Source organism: Tursiops truncatus, chromosome 8 (assembly GCF_011762595.2).
Source record: "Tursiops truncatus isolate mTurTru1 chromosome 8, mTurTru1.mat.Y, whole genome shotgun sequence".
NCBI classification, from domain to species: Eukaryota; Metazoa; Chordata; class Mammalia; order Artiodactyla; family Delphinidae; genus Tursiops; species Tursiops truncatus.
The window spans coordinates 96555983-96577929 of record NC_047041.1 but is presented as its reverse complement, the minus strand read 5'-3'; the positions used below and the strand labels follow the sequence as shown (position 1 = coordinate 96577929).

Sequence of the window (21947 nt, the reverse complement as noted above, 5' to 3'; positions counted from 1 at the left end):
AGGAAGGTAGCAAATTCAAAGAGACTCCAGAGCAGGGGTCTCTTACAGGGCTAGGCAGCTAAAAAAGCAAGTGAAACTGGCCCAGCCAGGAGCAACAGGGAGTGGTGAGAACTGCAGTAAATGAGGGCAAGTTTTCCTGCTCGAAAGGGGCAGCCCCTACTCAGCTCCAGCCAACCATTGCCATAAGCAGGTGTGGGCCTACATATTGCCAACGGCCTCCTTTTCCAAGAGAAGTCAGAAATAAAAACTTTAATGTAAAAATATTTCCTTTATAAAGAGAGAATATTTTTTATTTATTATTTTCTTAATTAGTATTTTTTAAATTGAAGAATAGTTGATTTACAATGTTGTGTTAATTTCTGCTCTACAGCAAAGTGATTCGGTTATATACATATATGTATTCTTATTTTAAATTATTCTTTTCCATTATAATTTATCATAGGGATATTGAATATAGTTCTCTGTGCTATACAGTAGGACCTTGTTTTTTATCCATCCTATATATAATAGCTTACATCTGCTAATGCCAACCTCCCACTCCATCCCTTCCCAAATCCCCTCCCGTTTGGCAACCACAAGTCTGATCTCTATGTCTGTGATTCTGTTTCTGTTTCATAGATAGGGTCATTTGTGTCATATTTTAGGTTCCCCATATAAGTGATATCATATGATATTTGTCTTTCTCTTTCTGGTTTACTTCACTTAGTATGATAATCTCTAGTTGCATCTATGTTGCTGCAAATGGCATTAGTTCATTCTTTTTTATGGCTGAGTAATATTCCATTGTATATATGTACCACATCTTCTTTATCCATTCATCTTTCGATGGACACTTAGGTTGTTTCCATGTCTTAGCTATTGTGAATAGTGCTGCTATGAACATCGGGGTGCATGTATCTTTTTGAATTAGAGTTTTGTCTGGATATATGCCCAGGAGTGGGATTGCTGGATCATATGGTAATTCTATTTTTAGTTTTCTTTATGGAATCTCCATACTGTTTTCCATAGTGGCTGCACCAGTTTACATTCCTACCAACAATGTAGGAGGGTTCCCTTTCTTCCACACCCTCTTCAGCATTTGTTATTTGTAGACTTTTTGATGATGGCCATTCTGACCGGTATGAGGTGATACCTCATTGTAGTTTTGATTTGCATTTCTCTAAAAATTAGCAGTGTTGAGCATCTTTTCATGTGCCTATTGGTCATCTGTATTTCTTCTTTGGAGCAATCTCTATTAAGGTCTTCTTCCCATTTTTCGATTCGGTTGTTTGTTTTTTTGTTGTTGAGTTGTATGAGCTGTTTATATATTTTGGAAATGAAGCCCTTGTTGGCTGCATCATTTGCAAATATTTTCTCCCATTCTGTAGGTTGTCTTTTCATTTTGTTTGTGGTTTCCTAAAGAGAGAATATTTTTAAATTTAAATGTTATTTATTTTTGAAGAGGTAGTTCATTCACACTGTTCAAAAATTTAAAAGGCAGTAGGGTTTATAATGAAAGGATTTCCTCCCCCTCCCATACCCAGTCACCTAGTTACCCTCCCCAGAGAAAATCAGAATATCTTGTAACCTTCCAGAGATGTTGCAGGCATGCAGAGGCAAATATTATTTTTCCTTTACTTATACAGATCATAACATACTTTTCACTTTGTACTATATTTTGCTTTTTTCCTTAAAATTTATCTTTAAGAGTCTTCTCTATCAATACATAAGCAGCTTCCTCATTTTTTTAAAAAAAATTAATTAACTTATTTGTTTTTATTTTTGGCTGTATTGGGTCTTTGTTGCTGTGCGCAGGTTTTCTCTAGTTGTGGTGAGCGGGGGCTACTCTTCGTTGTGGTGCGCGGGCTTCTCGTTGTCGTGGCTTCTCTTGTTGCAGAGCACAGGCTCTAGGCACGAGGGCTTCAGTAGTTGTGGCTCGCGGGCTCTAGAGCGCAGGCTCAGGAGTTGTGGCACACAGGCTTAGTTGCTCCACGGCCTGTGGGATCTTCCCGGACCAAGGCTCGAACCCGTGTCCCCTGCATGGGCAGGCGGATTCTTAACCACTGCACTACTAGGGAAGCCCCTGCTTCCTTATTCTTGCTTACAGCTGCCTAATATTTCTTTGCATGCATGTACCATAATTAACTTAATCGGACCCCTCTTGATAAATATAGATTGTTTCCAAAATTTTGCTCTCATAAGTAAACCTCTATTTATATTATTTCACACATTGATAACTATATCATCTATAGGCAAAAATCCTAGAAGTAGAACTGATGGATTAAAGAAATGTACATTTATGATTTTGATAGTTACTGACAATTTTCTCATCAGAGAGATTGTACAAATTTACATTTCAACTAGCAATATATGAGAGTGCCTGTTTTTCCAGACTCTCCCAAAGATGTGTATTATCCATCTTTTTTATTTTTCATCAATCTGATAGGTGAAAAATGGTAACTTAGTATTGTACATATGTATTTCTCCTATTGTGAGCATAGTTGCTGGTCTTTCCACATGTTTAAGAATAATCTCTACATGATTTTCATTGAATTATCTTTTCATATCTTTCATCTGTTTTCTACTAGAGTTGTTTTTATTTTTCTTTATTTGTGGGTGCTCTTTATATATTAGGGGAATTAATACTTTGTTTGGAATACATTGCAAATGAGTTTCCTAGTTTGGCGCTTATAGCTCTCATTTTTAAAATGTTGCATTATAGTTAAAAACTGGCACAAACCACACAAACAATACCTGCAAAATCGACCTTGTTTCTGAGCCACCAGTTACCACTTCCATTTGCTAATCCTAAGAAAATGAATGGGAAAACCGAGGTATGGAGGCAGTAAATTGCATTGACCAGAGTCATGTGGCCATGAGCATGGAACTCACCATATTCTGGTCTGGACCAGGGAATGCTTCCTAAATACCAGTTGTCCCTGATGGCAAACCAACAGTGAAGCGTGACCCCTTTGCTCCCATCAAAAGGTTCAATTCAGAAAATGTCAGAGACTGAGGCTGGGGCTGAGACAATTAGAGGAAACCTACAAAGAACTCACTAGACCACGCATAAGGATATCTGGGTTCTGATCCATGACTTGGGTAAGCCATTTCCCCTGTCTGGGCCCCTGTTTTCTCATCCACACTGTGCAACGTTGCAGAGAGTGGAGTGGTTAGACAACCCTAGATAATCTCAAAACTCCTTTCCAGTTCTGGGTTTAAGGGGACCTGAGGCTAATTTGAAGGTCCTGGGGCAGGCACATTCTAGAGGTTGGTCCCTGTTAAGAAAGACAACTTACAAGTACCCATCCCTTTGCAGGAATCAAATTCCTGAGTATAACCTAATGAAGCAGACAGGACAGAAATTTTCACCACCATCTTTAACATGAGAAACTGAGGCCCAGGTAGACATAGTGGTTAAGAAGTGAGAAGTCAGCAGTCTGTGTTTAAGTTCCAGCTTAGAGACTGGACAGATATGTGACATTGGGCCAATAACCTAGCCTCAGTTTTCTTACCTATAAAATGGAGACAATTGGGAATTCCCTGGTGGTCCAGTGGTTAGGACTCCATACTTCCACTGCCAGGGGCCTGGGTTCGATCCCTTGTTGGGGAACTAAGATCCCACAAGCTGTACAGTGCAGCCAAAAAAAAAAAAAAAAAAAACGGAGACAATAAAATAACTTATTTTATACAGTTAGAGTGAAAAGTAAGTGAGAATGATGGGACAGATCAATTATAATAACACATACCAAGCACTTAGCACAATGCCTGTGCTATGGATTGAATGTTTATGTTCCCCTAAAATTCATATGTTGGAGCCCTCACCCCACATGTGGCTGTATTTGGAGATGGAGCCTTTAAGGAAGTAATTAAGATTAAATGAGATCATAAGGGTGGGGCCCTGATTCAACAGGGTTAGTGTCTTTATAAGAAGAGACACAAAACAGCTAATGTTCTGGGACTTCGCTGGTGGTGCAGTGGTTAAGAATCTGCTGCCAATGCAGGGGACGCGGGTTCGTGCCCAGTTACGGGAAGAAACCACCTGCCGCGGAGCGGCTGGGCCCGTGAGCCATGGCCGCTGAGCCTGCGCGTCCGGAGCCTGTGCTCCGCAACGGGAGAGGCCACAACAGTGAGAGGCCCATGTACCGCAAAAAAAAAAAAAAAAAAAAAAATGAAGAGACTGACCACCTGAGCTGAGATGAAAGGAGTACAGGACCTGCACACACCCTAGTCTTGTGAGCAACCCCGCCCTTGGACTATTGCTATAAAGCTCCTCATTAAATCCTCCCAGGTGGACACACACAATTTTGAGAGGCACAAGCCTGCTGGGTCCCCCTTTGCCTGGCAAAGCAATAAAGCTGTTCTTTTCTACTTCACCCAAAACTCTGGCTCTGAGATTTGACTCAGCACCGGTACACAGAGGCTGAGCTTTCGGCCTCACTAGCAAGTGCGTGAGTGGCTGAGCCAGGCTGAGGAAGCGGGTTCCTAGACTCAGCAGGCCATCTTCCTGCTCTTGGGGCAAGAACCGCCCCCCCCCCAGCTCCCCTCCTGGGCCTCCTTGTCTCCATGGCTACCTCTGCTGACGCCCTCCACCTCACCCGCAAGGGCAGGGCTTGCCTTCACGGGGGTGCAGCCTATCAAGAGAGGTTTGTTTGTGTGCGTGTCTGTGCGTGTGTATGAGATTTACCCAGGAGAAGGAGATGTGTGAGGGGGGCAGGAAGAGGGAGTCCTTCCTCAGTCAAAAGAAGCAGGAAATTCCTTTCTGCCTTTGGTTCCTTGAGAACTTCTCTGGGCTGGATGGAGACAAGGGAGGGCTAGGGTGATTCTGAGATTAACCCTCCCTGTCCCAGACAGAAAGGAGCCCAGGGAGAAGGCCTGGAGGACAACAACTGCTCCTTTCTAACCCAATCTTCCCCTCAAAGACGCTCTGAAGGGTCCTGGTCCCTTCTGAACAACTTGAACCTTTGGCCCAGAACTCTGCATTATAAACAGGTAAAGTGCTTTGGTACCTACAAGGTGCCCCTCATGTATACAATCTCATTTTGTTCTTTTTTTTTTTTTGGCCACACCTCTTGGCTTACAGGATCTTAGTTCCCTGGCCAGGGATCCCTCAGCAGTGAAAGCGCCAAGTCCTAACCACTGGCCGCCAGGGAATTCCCTAATCTCATTTTATTCTTACAATAAACAGACAATAAGTCAAACCTAGAGTTTGTTGGGGGTATATCTTCTTTATTAAAAAAAATTTTATTGAGGGCTTCCCTGGTGGCGCAGTGGTTGAGAGTCCGCCTACCGATGCAGGGGACGTGGGTTCGTGCCCCGGTCCGGGAAGATCCCACATGCCGCGGAGCGGCTGGGCCCGTGAGCCTTGGCCGCTGAGCCTGCGCGTCTGGAGCCTGTGCTCCGCAACGGGAGAGGCCACAACAGTGAGAGGCCCGCGTACCAAAAAATATATATATATATTGAGATATAATAGACATATTATACTAGTTTTAGCTATACAACATAATGGCTCACTGTTTGTATGTACTGGGAAATGGTCACCACAATCAGTAAGGCAAGTCACAAATTATTTTTCTTGCGATGAGAACTTTTACCTCGCCCCTGGCGAGCAATCTGTTCTCTGTATCTATGAGCTTGGTTGGTTGTTTGTCTGTTTGTTTAGATTCCATATATAAGTGACTTAGAGGCCTTTCTCCTCCAACTTTTGTTGTCTATACAGACATATGTACCTTCTACTCGATGGTAGAGACAAAGGGTTGGCCTCCCCCTTCCCTGCGTCCCGCAGAGAGCTCAACAGAGGGCCTTGCAGGAGCAGGCGCTTGGAAATTTTTGTGGACTAAATGAATAAATGCCGACTCGATCAGGGAGAAGTAAAAAGAGTTCTCCTACTCAGGAAGATAGTGTTGCCATTGCTCTAAGGGAGCAAACTCAGGCATCTCCGTTCCTCCAACCCAGCACATTCACTCCTGAGCGGGCACTGGACTTCATTTTAATACTGATTATTATTGTTATTACAATATTTTTACTGTTATAACTGTCACTTCTTGTCCAAATATAAGCACATTACTCCTCACATCCACTATTACTAGCCCCATTTTACAGATGAGGCACTGGAGACACAGAGAGGGGAAGTAATTTACCCAAGGTTATTCAGCCAACGATAGTGCAGCTGGGATTCCATCCTGATTATTTATATCTTGAGCTTGAAACTCAGCGGGGCCCAGTGGGGCTCCCAGGCACAGAGGTCTTTTTGTCTCCCATTTCTTGTACGCAAGACTCCAGCCTCCATGACCTTTCCTGAGTTCCAAAGGGCAGATTCTAACACTTGCTAATCAAGGGAGGAGCAGCCAAGAAACCACCTGAGGCGAGATTAAAGGGAGCAGAGGACTTCCCTGGTGGCGCTGTGGTTGAGAATCCACCTGCCAATGCAGGGGACACGGGTTCAAGCCCTGGTCCAGGAAGATCCCACATGCCGCGGAGCAACTAAGCCCGTGTGCCACAGCTACCGAGCCTGCGCTCTAGAGCCCGCGAGCCACAACTACTGAGCCCACGAGCCACAACTACTGAAGCCCGTGTGCCTAGAGCCCTTGCTCCGCAACAAGAGAAGCCACTGCAATGATAAGCCCGCTCGCCACAACCAGATAAAGCTTGCGCAGCAACGAACCATTGCAGCCATAAATAAATAAACAAATAATTTAAAAAGAAAAAAGATTAAAGGGAGCAATCAGGATTAGGAGACTGCCCACCTGAGCTGAGATTAAGGGAGTGCACATCCTGCACACACCCCAGCCTTGTCAGAGACCCCGCCCTTGAACTATTGCTATAAATCCCCGCATCAAATCCTCCCAGGTTGGGACACACAGTTTTGACAGGCATGAGCCTGCTGTGTTCCCCTTTGCCTGGCAAAGCAATAAAGCTCTTCTTTTTAACTTCACCCAAAACTCTGTCTCTGAGGTTCGATTAGACACCGGTGTACAAAGGCTGAGATTTCAGCATCAGACTTACAGTTTTCAAAGTTCCTCCGGGGCTGTGAGCTTAGCCTCGCAGTGGTCCTGGGAAGCAGGTGGCAGTTTCCACAGCTCACCAAAGGCCATGCTGCACTGGGGGGCAGATATGGAACTAGAATCCAGGTCTAATAGGCTCATTCTGACACACAAAGGTCTGCCTTGTGTGAGAATGTGAAGGCCACACCTGTGGGCCTCCCAGCTGGGTGAGGGTTTGGGGTCCACCCCAGGATGGGGAGGCTGGGCTAAGTCCATGATCCTGAATTCACTTTGGGGCCTCGGGGCTTCTGTGAGAGAAAGGAAGGCGAACCACAGAGTGGAGGACAGACTTTGCTCCACATTACGGAACCACTTTGCGTTTCCATATTCACAGCCAGGCACCTTTGCTCATGTTCCCTCTTCTTGGAACGCTCTCATCCCACGTTCTATTCTAGCTATAACTCATCGGGCTTGCAATTCACCTGGATCTTTATCTCTTCTAGGAAACCTCTGCCCCTCTCTGAGGCTGGAACCAGTGACCCTCCTCCCAGCTCCCACAGCATCAGTTGATTGCCTATAGCTTAATGCTGACCACTTTGCATTAGAAATGCAGGGGCTGCATTCTTTCTCTCTGTCCCAATAGCCAGAGAGCTTCTCAAGCGCAGGGACCCCACACTGTGGTCAGTGCCTGGCACTCTGTAGTAAATGCTTATTAACTAGATGAATGACTGGAGGTGGGTTCAAACGCCTTAGTTCTTTCATTGCTACCTATGTTAAGGGATTGTGGACAGTGTCCTATTCATTTTTGCCATATAGAAGATGTCCAGTTTGGGACTTCCCTGGTGGTCCAGTGGTTAGGACTTGGTGCTTTCACTGCTGTGGGCCCGGGGTTTGATCCCTGGTCGGGGAACTAAGATCCCACAAGCCGCTGTGGGGTCTAAAGAAGCAGAAGCAGCAGCAGCAGCAGCCGAAGCCCAGTTAAAGTTTCCTGAATTGGGGCTTCCCTGGTAGTGCAGTGGTTGAGAGTCCGCCTGCCGATGCAGGGGACACGGGTTCGTGCCCCGGTCCGGGAAGATCCCACATGCTGCGGGGCGGCTGGGCCCGTGAGCCATGGCCGCTGAGCCTGCGCGTCCGGAGCCTGTGCTCCGCAACGGGAGAGGCCACAACACTGAGAGGCCCGCGAACCGCCCCCCCCCCAAAAAAAAGTTTCCTGAATTGAATTAAACAGAATTAATCATCCTGCAAATACAGTACATCCCACATCTGAGCAGAGAAGTTGCTTGGTTCCAACACACTTAGATAAAAAGTAAGTGAGGGGACTTCCCTGGTGGCGCAGTGGTTAAGAAGCCGCCTGCCAATGTCAGGGCCATGGTTTCGAGTCCTGGTCCGGGAAGATCCCACATGCCGCAGAGCAACTAAGCCTGTGAGCCACAACTACTGAAGCCCACGTGCCTAGAGCCCGTGCTCTGCAACAAGAGAAGCCACCACAATGAGAAGCCCGCGCATCGCAACGAAAACCCAACGCAGCCCAAATAAATAAATTAATTAAAAAAAAAAAAAGTAAGCGAGGGAGTGCACTCAAAATATTTTCTGATTTCCTTCCTCCTCTGGACTGGGGATGGGGGTGAGGAAGATGGGTTCAGTCCTCCCAAAGAGTCTCATTATTACTAGGAGATTCTTCCCCAGATGCTGCTGCATGCTCTGGGGCTGCTAGTCCACAATGGCCTCAGCTTCGTGCTGGGGAAAAGGCCCTCTGCTCTTGAACAGGGGTGGAGACTCCGGGCTGTGTTTTGGGGCACACAGTAGGCCTGCAGTTTGTAATGGAGTGATGGTAAAATAAGGCAGGCCCCTTAAGTACATCTTGGGGCTCCCAACACCCCAACTGTCTCCCAAATCTAACATATAGTAGGCACTTGCTAAGTATTAAACCTAGTAAAGGATTGAAGGGTCTACCAAACCCCAAAGCAAGAGAACGGATCCAACAGCGCCCCCTTGCGGTGCTCTGCATCAAGAAGTCACCTGGGAGAAACGTCTGCAGTTCCACCACCGAATGCTGGACAGCACAAAGGATTCCAAGCTGCCAGGGGAGGGGTCCTTGTCGCGGATATAGTCTACGCTGTCTCCCACCCATTTTTAGAGATGGGGCACATGGGCCTAGAGAGGGGAAATGATTTGCCCAGGGGGCTCTGGGAATTCGCTAGAGGGGCTTAGGGCGGCGGTCTGACGGCGGAGACCCCCGCGCGACCTGTCGCGGAGCTGCGCGTGCATAGCGAGCATCCTGTATTTGCTTAGAGCTAGTGTGTGTTTGGGGCGGCGGCCGAGAGGAGATGGTGCAGCCCCCGGCTGGGCCTCTAGCGGCGGAGCTGGAACTAGAACCCGGATGGGCGGACCCCGGCCCCGCGCCCCCTCGCGCTCGCTGCCTGGTGCAGGGCGCCGCCTAGCGGGACGCCGGGATCCGGCAACGCCGCGCTCTCCCAGGCCCGCCTGGTCTCACGACAAAAGAGCTCAAGTTCCGGGGATCCGAGCCCACCGCCGTGGGGACCGGGCGGGTCCTCCCCTCGGTGGCCTCGCTGTCTCAGCCGAGGCGGCGGGGAGCAGGTCAACCCGGTCCCCGCGGGTGGAACGGAAAGTGGGCGGGGCTCCCGGAGGTGGTGTCCCCGGGGCGGGGTGCGCGGAGTTCGCAGTCCGGTGCGCACTCTAGCTGGAGTCCGTCGGAGCTTCACACTCGGTCCCGAGATGACGGCGAGCAAGCGGGTGGCGAAGGTAACCGCGAGTAGGATGACCCCTTTGTCACGGTTCCGGTGACTTTCTATTCCGTCCTCCCTCCATCCCTCCTCCAGCTCTCCGAGCGCATTTGTTTGTCTGGGTACCAGGGCTGGCTGAATCCCTGCATCCCTGCCCCCTCCCCAGTGGAAGAGTGGGTCTACGAGAGGGGCCAGAGCTGGAGTTTGGGGAGCTGAGGACGTGTCGAACTGGGGTGTCGCTGGCTCCCTGAGCTGTGCTGGGGATGGGGATGAGCCACCTCCCCCCAGATTGGTTTCAGTTTCATTTCACTGCCAGAAACTTGTGATAACAATTACGTGCGTCTCAGGTGCGGGAAGGGTTGGTTCCTTGGCGTCTTTTTTGGAGCCAGGCGTTCTGTTGGGGGTGGTGGCAGGTGCCTTTTGAACAGAGAGAACCAGGACAGGGTCCTTGCCTTGGAATAGCCCATGGCCCGCCCCATAGTTTCGTACCCACATTAGAGTCCCGAGAAGTATGCGATGCTGAGTGGGAGTTGAAAGCAACGTTCTCAGGGTATTCTCGGGAGGAAAAGATGCCAGGGAGAACCTAGAAGGTGTCCTGGAGCAGGTGGCGTGTATTCATTTGTTCTACAAATGTTGTTGAATGCCTCCTATATGCTGGTTCCTGTTCTAGGAGATACGGAGGCAGAGATAAACAAACCTACCCCTTCTGAGCTTTCATTCCGATCAGAGACACAATTTGAAGTGAGGTCGGGAAGGATGGGGAGTTGACGATTTTCCCCAGGAGGTGGGAAAACCCAAGGTGTTTGGAGGACTGAGATGTGGCTGGGACTGGGGACAGATGGGGAAGGTAGAGCAATCCTGGGTCGGACACCCCTCAGGCTTTGAGGCTCTCAGAAGTGCCCCTCCTATGTGCAGGCTTGAGGGGGGTGAAGAGGGAGTGCTACCCTCAGCCTCTGAGAAGAACATGATCTGAGATTGGGGCACCCAGAGCAGGCTCAGCCCAGAAGGAGTGAAATCTAGAGGTTGGCAGCAAAATAGGGCAGAGAGTCTTTCCAGCCAAGTGGGAAAGAGCTAGGAGCCAGTATTTACAGCACTGGCACCACTAAATGCCAGGTAGTTTACATGAGTTATTTCATCTCATTCTCACAGCAACCCTGTGAGATAAGTCCTACACCCCCATTTTACAGATGGGGAAGTTGAGGCTCAGAGAGAATAACTTGATTGTCCTGGGTCACCCAGTAGGGAGTGATGGGGCTGGGATTAGAGCCCAGATTGGTGGGGCTCCAACCCATAGGCTCTTTCAGTGGCTTCCCTACTTTCATTTTCTGTTCCTCTGAGTCAGGTGATTTCCTAACAGGCCTCTGGAACAAACTGTGTGTCCTAGCTTGGCTTTCAGCAACCCCAAGCTTTGGAAAAGCCTTGAGAGAACTCATATACAACCAGTAAAGTCCAAGTTTTTTCAGTTATAGTAAACTTGGGGAAAATGTCCATTCCAGAGCTTCTCTGTTCAACCTGGGGCTTCATTCTTGCTGAAGAGTCACAGATGATACTGGAACTAGGACTTGTAGTAGCAGATGCTTCTAGTTTGGGGCAAAAGATAAATGACGGGTCATAGATTCTGGGCAGAAGGCGCAAGAAGCAGTTTGTTGGCATGAACAGAGTTGGAGTATGGAAAGATAAGAAACAGGAGATAAGGGTGTGTCTGTATGTTGGGGGGCAGAGAAAGTTTAGATGGTGCGCAGTGGGAAGGGACCTCTCCCCAGCGGTGGACTGGCTTTGGGGACCTTTCTCTCTGCCTTTGTTTATACCAGGGCTTGCCAGCCTTGTCACTATTGACATCCTGGGCCGGATAATTTTCCGTAGAGTGTTTGTCGGCATCCCTGGCCTCTACCCACTAGATGTAGTGGCACTCCTCCATTTGTGACAGCCCAGAATGGTCACAGACATTGCCAAATGTCCTGGGGGCAAGTAGGTAAAGTAACCCCCCAGTTGAGAACCACTGGTTTATACCATTTGGTGTTCCAGAAAAATATGACCTGCCCTTGAAAGTCTTTTTTTAAAAAATACTTTTATTTATTTACTTTTTATTTTGGCTGCACCATGTGACTTACAGGATCTCTGTTCCCAACCAGGGATCGAACCCACGCCCTTGGCAGTGAAAGTGTGGAGTCCTAACCACAGGATTGCCTGGGAATTCCCTGAATGTCTTTTTATCTGTTGCTGTTTTTTTTTTTTTTAAATAAATTTATCTATTTATTTAATTTTGGCTGCTTTGGGTCTTTGTTGCTGCACGCGGGCTTTCTCTAGTTGTGAAAAGCGGGGGCTCCTCTTTGTTGTGGTGCGCGGGCTTCTCATTGTGGTGGCTTCTCTTGTGGCAGAGCACAGGCTGTAGATGCACGGGCTTCAATAGTTGTGGCACATGGGCTCAGTAGTTGTGACGCACGGGCTTAGTTGCTCCGCGACATGTGGGATCTTCCTGGACCAGGGCTCAAATGCGTGTCCCCTGTATGGGCAGGCGGATTCTTAAACACTGCACCACCAGGGAAGTCCCGCTGTTGTTTTTTTTTAAAGGTCTATTACAGTGGGGAGAGGCAGCATAGGGGTAGAGGGGTAAAAGGTACAAATCATTAGGTATAAAATAAGCCACAAGGATATATTGTACAACATGAGGAATGTAGCCAGTATTTTATAATAGCTATAAATGGAGTATAACCTTTAAAAATTGTGAATCACTATATTGTACACCTGTAACATATAATATTGTACAGCAACTATACTTCAATTTTTAAAAATTTTTTTAAAAAGAAAAGGAAGTATATTTTTTAAAAAGTCTATTGTTCCACAAGATGGACCCCAGAATGGAGAGAGGGGTTCTTTGGTCTAATACATTTGAGAAGTACTGCACGCTTGGGCACATACCTTGGAGAATCACAACACACAGTAACGTATTAAAGGCTTTGGGAAGTCCTGCAGGAAAGAAGTCTGTTTAGCCTAGTGTTTCCCAGTGTACTTGACCGTGGAGCCCTTTTCCCGTAATGACTATGAATCTTGCATGGGACGCACCGTATACATTTGCTCTTACTGGGCCCTCTGCCTTGGTACCTCTCCAGTTCTCTGCATGGTAGATAGACTCTTATTCATTCCGCATGACCCAGCTCACAGTGTCACCCTGTGTGAAGCTTTCCTGCTCCCCTCTCCTCTCCTTCCCTATTATGTGTCCACACGTTATTCACATAATCACATCCGTGTTTCTTCCATGACTCCAATGAAGTTCTCGAGGGCTGGGCCATGTCTTAGTCAGGTGTCAGTAGAGGGTGCTATTGAGGAGACGGCTGTTGGGGGAACTCAGTGATGTCCAGTGACTGGGTCACCTTTCTGGGAAAGTGACACTGTTTGTCCTCTTGTTTCTCTGCTTGGTGTGTACAGTTCTCCTCTGCTATGGTCTGCCTGAGGCATTTCCCCTCCCCAGGCCTGGTCTGGAGCAGTTTGACAGGCACAGGGTGATGTCTTTGCTGCCTGTTCTGCCCTGAACACTGTAAAGGCACATCGTCATACTGGGTGCTATGGAAGGGAGGGAGGACCTCGTGACTCTCTAGGAAGAGGACAAGAGGACAGACATTAAGTACCTCGGTTTCAGGAGAAAAGGCTCCTAAGAGAGTTTACTCCCAAGTTGTAATATCTGGAAGCAGTGATGTGCGTGCTCCCTCCACCTGGTACTTACGGAGCTGGGGTGAGGCTAAAATTGGGTGATTCAGTCAAAGCCCTGAGCACGGTGCCTGACACGTACCAAGTGCTCAGTGAATGGGGGCTATGACTCTGCCACCTTCTGTCCCCTGGGCGGTCCTGTTTGGGACTTGGACAGTGTGCTGGGGGGCGGGGGGGAGGGGGCTGAAGTAGGGGAGACGAGGCCAACTGCCCGTGCTCTGTCCCCCTGCAGGAGCTGGAGGACCTTCAGAAGGAGCTCCCCAGGTACCTGCGGAACCTGTTCAGCGATGATGCCAACGTGCTGGTGTGGCACGCTCTCCTCCTGCCTGTGAGTATCCACAGGACCGTGGCGGGGGACTGGGGTCACTTAGGCCAGGAGCCTGGGCAGGGAGGGTTAGGACTGGGCAAGAATCTTCCCTGCCTTCGAATCCTGTTTTGTTTTGTTTTGTTTTGTTTTTGTGGTATGTGGGCCTCACACTGTTGGGGCCCCTCCCGTTGCGGAGCACAGGCTCCGGACGCGCAGGCTCAGCAGCCATGGCTCACGGGCCCAGCCGCTCCGCGGCACGTGGGATCTTCCCGGACCGGGGCACAAACCCGTGTCCCCTGCATCGGCAGGCGGACTCTCCACCACTGCGCCACCAGGGAAGCCCCCTGAATCCTGTTTTTCACTGGAGGTTATCATTGGCAGAGGGGGTCTCTCTCTGGATTGATTGCTTCTGAGGTTCAGGCCGACTGATGAAGAGGCTAAAAGCCTTTTGGATTTAGTAAGGGACCCCTTCTGCAAGCCAGTAGCTACCACGCCCACCATGGAAGCTTCAGTAGACAAAGGGCATTAAAAAAAAAAAAAGAAAAAGAAGAAGAGATCTGTTGGGTCTTTGTCGAAGGATAGGGATGAAGTTCCTGTTTCCCACAGTTGGTAGAATTTGCTGCCTTAGACCTAAAATGTGTTTTGTTCTCTTTTAAAAATTGTATTTCAGAAAATTATTGTTACATATGACAACACAGATAACTCATCTCTACTATTCTGCTTTTTCTCTGTTTATTATTAAAGATCATCTCGATAGAATCTCCCTTTGAAAGTAATATTCCAAAGGACCTATCAAAGTGCAAGATGTCTATTGTATCATCTAATTATTAGTGACCACAGATATTTTCTTTGAGAAGTTCATCTATATACCTTTGGATACTAGGAAATAAAAATGAAAACAATTGAGCTTTTTATTAGCTCTTTGGAATTTAATGGGAACAATTCATTTGATTATTTAGGATTTGAACTTCTTACTGACAAGGCAGTGGCTTGGGTTGTGCCATTTTCCTTTATTTTTTATATTTTTAAATTTATTTATTTATTTATTTTGGCTGTGCTGGGTCTTAGTTGCGGCACACAGGATCTTCGTTGCGGTATGCGGGCTTCTTATTGCGGCATGCATGCGGGATCTAGTTCCCGGACCAGGGATCGAACCCAGACCCCCTGCATTGGGAGCGCAGAGTCTTACCCACTGGACCACCAGGGAAGTCCCTGTGCCATCTTCTCTTTCAACTGACCTGTAGCCCAGAACAATGGAGAACGGCTTGAGTCAGGGCAACCCTTGACCCTCTGTCATGTCCTGTGGGCTGCTGGGTTGAAACAGTCCACCACACCTGCTCTGGGCTGGAAGAATAACAAAATGCTTTATTTAACTCAGGACTTCGGAAGAAGTAGGGCTTTCTCAGCTGACCCTAAGGTGCAGTGTGAAGCCCTCTGTCTGGTCCAACTTCCTCATTTTCATAGATGAGGAAACTGAGCCCCAGAGCTGCTCAAAGCCACACAGCAAGCTCGAGGCGGAGCCAGGATGGGTTCCCAGGACCCAGGGCTCTCACCTTCCTGGCTCCGCCACCTCCTTCCTCTGATAAGACCCGGGCAGCCCAGCCTGCACCCCCTGCAGGACACACAGACGCTCTCTCGTCCTTTTCTGAGGCCTCACCCGTGGCTTTGTGTCTACTTCCCAGGTCCCAGCCTCTTCTTATTATCGAGAACATGAAAGCTAAGGCATTTTCTTTATCTGCCCAGCATTTGCCCCAGCTCTTATCTCAGACACACCCAGGACCCCTACGGCTTCCTTTCTGCCTTCTGCTGAGGAAGAGGAGCTCTCTTAAAACCTTGAGTCTACGCTTGCATACCTGTGTCATTCGGACTGTCTTTGTCCTGTCTTCTCTATCACGAAGGTTCTGGAAGGTTTTGGAGCTTTGGAACCAGCCTGAAGGCCCCTGTGCTCTATGCGGGGGTCACCCAAGTCCTGAGGTTCCGCCCCACTAGGGTTGTAGAGTACTGCCCATGTGTGGAGAAGTCAAGTTGACAGTGCTGAGATCCCATCCTAGCGCTGTCACTGTGGCCCTGGGCAAGTTACTTATATACATTACACTTGAGTTTCCTCATCTGGAAGTGGAGATGCTAATACTCAGGAGTTTTCATAATACTTATCCTAATAGCTGACATGTACATAGTGCTTGCCATGTGCCAGGCCCTATTCTAAGCTCTCAACATAAATTAGCTCATTTAATTCTTACATAAACCCTATGAAGAAGTCTGTTATTTGTTCCATATGGAAAAGCACAGAGAGGTTGAGTTACTTGCCTGAGGTTACACAGCTAGGAAGGGGCAGAGCCAAGAGTCACACTCAGGCAGAGGGGCTCCAAAGTCCACGTAACCCCTACACTGTGCTGTATGGGCTAACGTGTGCGGAGCCCTTAGCACGGGGTGGCACAGAGTAGATGCCCAGGAAAGCCTTCTTGTTGCTGGAAGTCTAGAGCGTCTTCTACTGGCTCCTGGCAACTGGTCACTCCAACTCCCACTTCTTTTTTTTCTTCTTTTAACATGGCAAAATACACATAACAGTATGTACCATCCTCATCATTTTTATGTTCTGAGTTCAATGACACGAAGTACACTCACATTATTGTGCAGCGATCACCACCATCCATCTCTAGAACTGAAATTCTGTGTCTATTAAGCACTGACTCCCCGTCCCTCCTTCCCTCCAGCATCTGGTAACTAATTTTCTAGTTTATGTCTATGAATTTGACTATTCTAGGTACATCACATAAGTGGAATCATACAATATTTGTTTTTTTTTTTTTTTTGGATCTAGCTTATTTCACTTAGCACAATGCCTTCAGAGTTTACTTGTGTTGCGGCATGTCGCCATTCATGATTCTTCCTAGGAGTGGAGCAGAGGATGCCTGGGACCCTGGGGTGGGGGCGGGGAGAGGGGGAAACCAGATCGAGGTCCTAGAAGGAAATGAGCAGCGGTGCCTCGGCACAGAGCTTGATCCCTCTCCTGCACAGGAGAAACCTCCCTACAACCTCAAGGCCTTCAACCTGCGCATCAGCTTCCCTGAGGAGTATCCATTCAAGCCTCCGACAGTGACATTCACAACCAGGATCTACCACCCCAACGTGGACAGCAACGGGCGGGTGTGCTTGCCCCTCATCAGCAAGGAGAACTGGAAGCCTTTCACCAAGACCTGCCAAGGTGGGCCTGGGCCCTGCTAGAGGGAGGGACCTGGACTGGGTGGGGGAGGGGGTCATGGCACCGATTTTCACTTAGAAAAGCCCAGAAGAAAGGAGATAAAAATTGTGAGTTGGGCTTCCCTGGTGGCACAGTGGTTGAGAGTCCGCCTGCCGATGCAGGGGACATGGGTTCGTGCCCCGGTCCAGGAGGATCCCACATGCCGCGGAGCGGCTGGGCCCGTGAGCCATGGCCGCTGAGCCTGCGCGTCCGGAGCCTGTGCTCCGCAACGGGAGAGGCCACAACAGTGAGAGGCCCGCGTACCGCAAAAAAAAAAAAAAAAAAAAAAATTGTGAGTCTCAGCTGAGGCTGTCATCAGATAGAAGGGGTGTGTCCTGAGATCCTGGGCTGGCTGACCTGCTCCTGCCTCTGTTCTCATACCTGGGCAGGTGGGAGAGAGCAGCGTTGCTCTGGGTCAGGGGAGAGAGAAGCAGCTGGGCTATAGAGGGAAGGGCTTGGGATAAGAAGGCCGCATGCCCTGTCTGGGGACCCTGGTGAAGTCTTCCTTTCCAGGGCTCAGTGCCCTAAATGACAGCTGAGGGGACTGGCCTAACAATGATAACATACATCACTTAATTAGGCACCTGGGCACTGTGCTAAGAGCTTCACATGCCTTTTGTTTTTTTTGGCTGTGTTTTGTAGCTTGCGGGATCTTAGTTCCCCGACCAGGGATTGAACCTGGGCCCCCAGCCCAGTGGAAGCTCGGAAGCTCGGAGTCCTAACCACTGGTCTGCCAGGGAATTCCCACATGCCATTTTTTAAAAGTTCACTTTTTTCTTTTTCTAAAACAAATTTATTTATTTATTTTTGGCTGCGTTGGGTCTTCGTTGCTGCACGTGGGCTTTCTCTAGTTGCGGCAAGCGGGGGCTACTCTTCATTGTGGTGCACGGACTTCTCATTGCAGTGGCTTCTCTTGTGGCAGAGCACGGGCTCTAGGCACGCGCACTTCAGTAGTTGTGGCACGTGGGTTCCAGTAGTTGTGGCTCGCGGGCTCTAGAGCGCAGGCTCAGTAGTTGTGGTGCACGGGCTTAGTTGCTCTGCGGCATGTGGGGTCTTCCCGGACCAGGGATGGAATCCGTGTCCCCTGCATTGGCAGGCCGATTCTTAATCACTGCACCACCAGGGAAGCCCCACTTTTTTTCTTTTTAAGATTTATTTATTATTCATTTAATTTATTTTTGGCTGCATCGGCTCTTAGTTGCGGCTCGTGGGATCTTTGTTGCGGCACACGGGATCTTTCCTTGCGGTGTGCGGGCTCTTCGTTGTGGTGCGTGGGCTCCTCTCTAGTTATGGCGTGTGGGTTTTCTCTTCTCTAGTTGTGGCACGTGGGTTCCAGAGCGCGTGGGCTGTGTAGTTCGCGGACACGGGCTCTCTAGTTGAGGCTTGCAAGCTCAGTAGTTGTGGCCGCAGGCTTAGTTGCCCTGTGGCATGTGGGATCTTAGTTCCCTGACCAGGGATCGAACTTGCATCCCCTGCATTGTAAGGTGGATTCTTTGTCACTGGACCACCAGGGAAGTCCCAGAAGTTCACTTTTTTATTTGAAGTGTAGTTGATTTGCAATGTTGTGTTAGTTATACTTATGCACATGTGTTCAGTTATACTTATGTACATATATTCTTTTTCATATTCTTTTCCATTATAGTTTATTACAAGATATTGAATATAGTTCCCTGTGCTATACAGTAGGACCTAGCTGTTTATCTGTTTTATATATAGTAATGTGTATATGTTAATCCCAAACTCCTAATTTATCCCTCCTGCCCCCCTTTTCCCCATGGTAACCATAAGTTTGTTTTCTATGTCCCTAAGTCTGTCTCTGTTTTGTAAATAAGTTCATTTGTATCGTATTTTAGATTCCACATACAAGTGATATCCTATATTTGTCTTTCTCTGTTTGACTTACATTACTTAGTACGATAATCTCCAGATCCATCCATGTTGCTGAAAATGACATTGTTTCATTCTTTTTTATGGCTGAGTAATATTCCATTATATATATGCACCACATCTTCTTTAACCATTCATATGTCGATGGACATTCAGACTGCTTCCATGACTATTGTAAATAGTGCTGCTTGGAACATTGGGGTGCATGTATCTTTTTGAATTAGAGTTTTCTCTGGATATATGCCCAGGAGTAGGATTGCAGGACCATATGGTAGCTCTATTTTTAGTTTTTAAAGAACCTCCCTACTGTTCTCCATAGTGGCTGCACCAATTTACATTCCCCGCCAACAGTGTAGGAGGGTTCCCTTTTCTCCACACCCTCTCCAGTATAAAAATTCACTTTTTTATTCCATATTACGTTTTTGGTATCTATCCATTGATGACAAATTGAAATTATAATGGAGTAAACATAGTTCAGGCACACAAAGATGGAGTTGGGTAGCCATTGAGGACCTGGTCTGAGACATGTCCCTGCACCACTGAGAACTTGAACTTTCTAACTCAGGGACACCAGCCATTTTTAACCCACCAACTTCATTTAATCCCCTCAGAAGCCCCCTGAAACAGTGCTCTCGTTAGCTCCATTTAATAGTTGAGGACACCGAGGCGCATGAGAGGAGAAGCGCTTGCCTGAGCTGGCAGGTGGCAGAGCTGGGATTCGGAGCCTGCTTGGGTGCCTCTGGAACAGCACCGTCCAGCAGAACTTTCTGCGGTGATGGAATCCTTCTGTAGCTGCCCTGTCCAATGCTATGGTCACTAGCCACGTGTAGCTTTCGAGCACTTGAAATGTGGCTGATGTGACTATGAACTGCATTCCTAATTGTAGGGAATTTCCATTAATTTAAATTGAGATAACTCCCTGTGGCTGGTGGCTACCATAGTGCGCACTATGGCTCTAGAGCCTATGGACGTAATCGGTGTGCGATCAATCCTGCCTCTGGACCAGCTCGGGAGTTCTCAACCCTGGAAACAAGAATCCTGGGGGCAGGGATGGGGAGGACTGGTCCTTGGATGCGCTTCAGGAGGTCGGTGAAGTGCTCTGGACCCAGAACCACACGTCTGTGTGTACGCGTATGTGCACGTGCCTGGGGAGGTGGGCCACTGCCTTCACCAGGATTCCAAAGTCGCCCGTGAAAGATTTCCAGCCACGGGGCAGCAGTGGTTTCCAGTCTTAAGCCTCAGAATCCTTTTTCCCAAATAAAAGTTGTTTTAGAATCCTAATAACACAACCGAGAAAAGCAAAATGCTTCTTCTCGAAAAGGGAATAGAACCCAGAAACCCTGTTTATCTCACCAACCCCCATGATGGGTAGCTTCTGTGACACCGTGAAACATAGTTTGAAAAGCACTGATGTAACTGGTTATGGCTTTGGGCATCATCAGTGAATGTGGTAAGAGGCATTTCATTTGGTTGTAGCGTCATCCTAAGACATGGAACCTCCTGGGGGGCTCTCCCAAGGAGTGAGTGTGACGTTTCGGGGGATCTGGGAGTGGGCAGCCATCGCTTCCTTCCCAGGATTTTTTTCCTTCCATCCTGATGTCCTGATCTGACCTCTCTCCCCAGTTTTGGAGGCCCTCAACGTGCTGGTGAATAAACCAGATCTGGGGCAGCCCCTTCGCTTGGAGCTTGCCGACCAGCTGACACAGGACCCGGAGCTATTCAACAGAAGGGCCAAAGAGTTCACCCTCCAGTTTGGAGTGGACCGACCCTCCTAACTCTGCCTCTGGCCCGTCTCTGCACTGGATGCTTTCTGTGTGATGGACGGACACATGTCATGGGCTAGGGGCCAGAGCCCCTTTGTGGTCCATTTCCTGCTCATTTCTTCCAAGTTTTCCTTCTTAGATTGTTAGTCATTTGTGTGTGCGTGTGCGCGTGTGCGTGTGTGCGTGTGTGTGTGTGTGTGTGTGTGTGTGGTGGGGGGGGGCCGCAGTTATGTGTGTGGTACGGGGATCCGCTGGCCTCAGGTGTGCTTTCCCCACTTCCTTTCTCTGCCCCAGAGCCAGGGGCATTTAGGTTTGCGGGGTCGCAGGCCAGCTCTCCAGCGCTCTGTGATGTGGGAAGCCCGATCCTTAGAGACTCAGGCTGCCTTGCAGACCGGCTCGCAGGAAATGAGCCCAGCAGCCAACCAGAATCCGCTGAGGGCCCAGGCATGGGGGGTGCAGGGAGGGCAGAGGGGCAGGGGGGAGTATGGGAGGCAGGCAGGGCACAGGGAGGAGGGACTCCTACTTACGGTTGAGTGTTCTGTTGATTGAGTGATGGAAAACAGCCAGACCGCTGATAGACATGTATAGATGCAAAACCTTTTCTCTTCCACGGATGAATCATAAAGTGAAGAAACTAATCTCCGTCCCAGAAATCTGACTGCATGGGTTTTTTTGTTGTTTTTTTCCTTTTAATTTATTTTTTGGCCACACAACCAGGGATCGCACCCACACCCCCTGCAGTGGAAGCGCGGGGTCTTAACCACTGGACGGCTGGGGAGGTCCCCTGACTCCACGGTTTTTAAACCACTTGCTATCCCATTAGGTTGCTGGTTCCTAGGGACCAGGCTTTAGGCGGGGAGGTGTTTCCCCTCCAGCTTCCAGTCCACGGGAGCCACGGAGACCATGTGTTTGCCCAGCTATTAAAGCCACAGAGGGACCGTGGAGTCCAACAGTGTTCACTGAGGGGACGGGTGGTTAATCGGGAGAAGAGGAGGCTGGGGATTTAGCTGCAGCCTAGCTAAAGGTGTGACCCTGCTCTCCATCAGCTGAGGGCTCGCTGGCCACGAGGACTAGACAACCCTTGGCCTGAGCGGTCGTCGACACGTCCACAAGGATAACATCCCCATTTTTATAGAGGAGGCAGCCAAGGCACAGAGCGCTTCAGTGGGTTGCCAGGTCCACTCTGCTGATCGGGGCAGAGGCCACCCCTCCAGCTGCAGTGCCGAGCTGGTTGGGTTTTGTTTTTGTGTTTTTCATGAACTGTTCTCATCAGCGCACATGCTCCAAATGGCTGATAAAGCCAGACAAGATTGTTAGCGGGAAGCTATACTCAGCTCC

At 48.7% G+C, this 21947-nt stretch overlaps 1 protein-coding gene across 1 annotated transcript; it reads left to right on the top strand.

Annotated features, from left to right (window-relative positions):
- Positions 1 to 9486: 9486 nt before the first annotated feature.
- On the top strand, positions 9487 to 21262 carry UBE2L6 (ubiquitin conjugating enzyme E2 L6). Its single transcript, XM_004315553.4, has 4 exons — positions 9487 to 9725; positions 13644 to 13739; positions 16737 to 16923; positions 20470 to 21262. Exons 1-4 carry the CDS (start codon positions 9699 to 9701, stop codon positions 20619 to 20621), a joined length of 462 nt encoding a protein of 153 aa, XP_004315601.2. The 5' UTR covers positions 9487 to 9698; the 3' UTR covers positions 20622 to 21262.
- Positions 21263 to 21947: the final 685 nt, after the last annotated feature.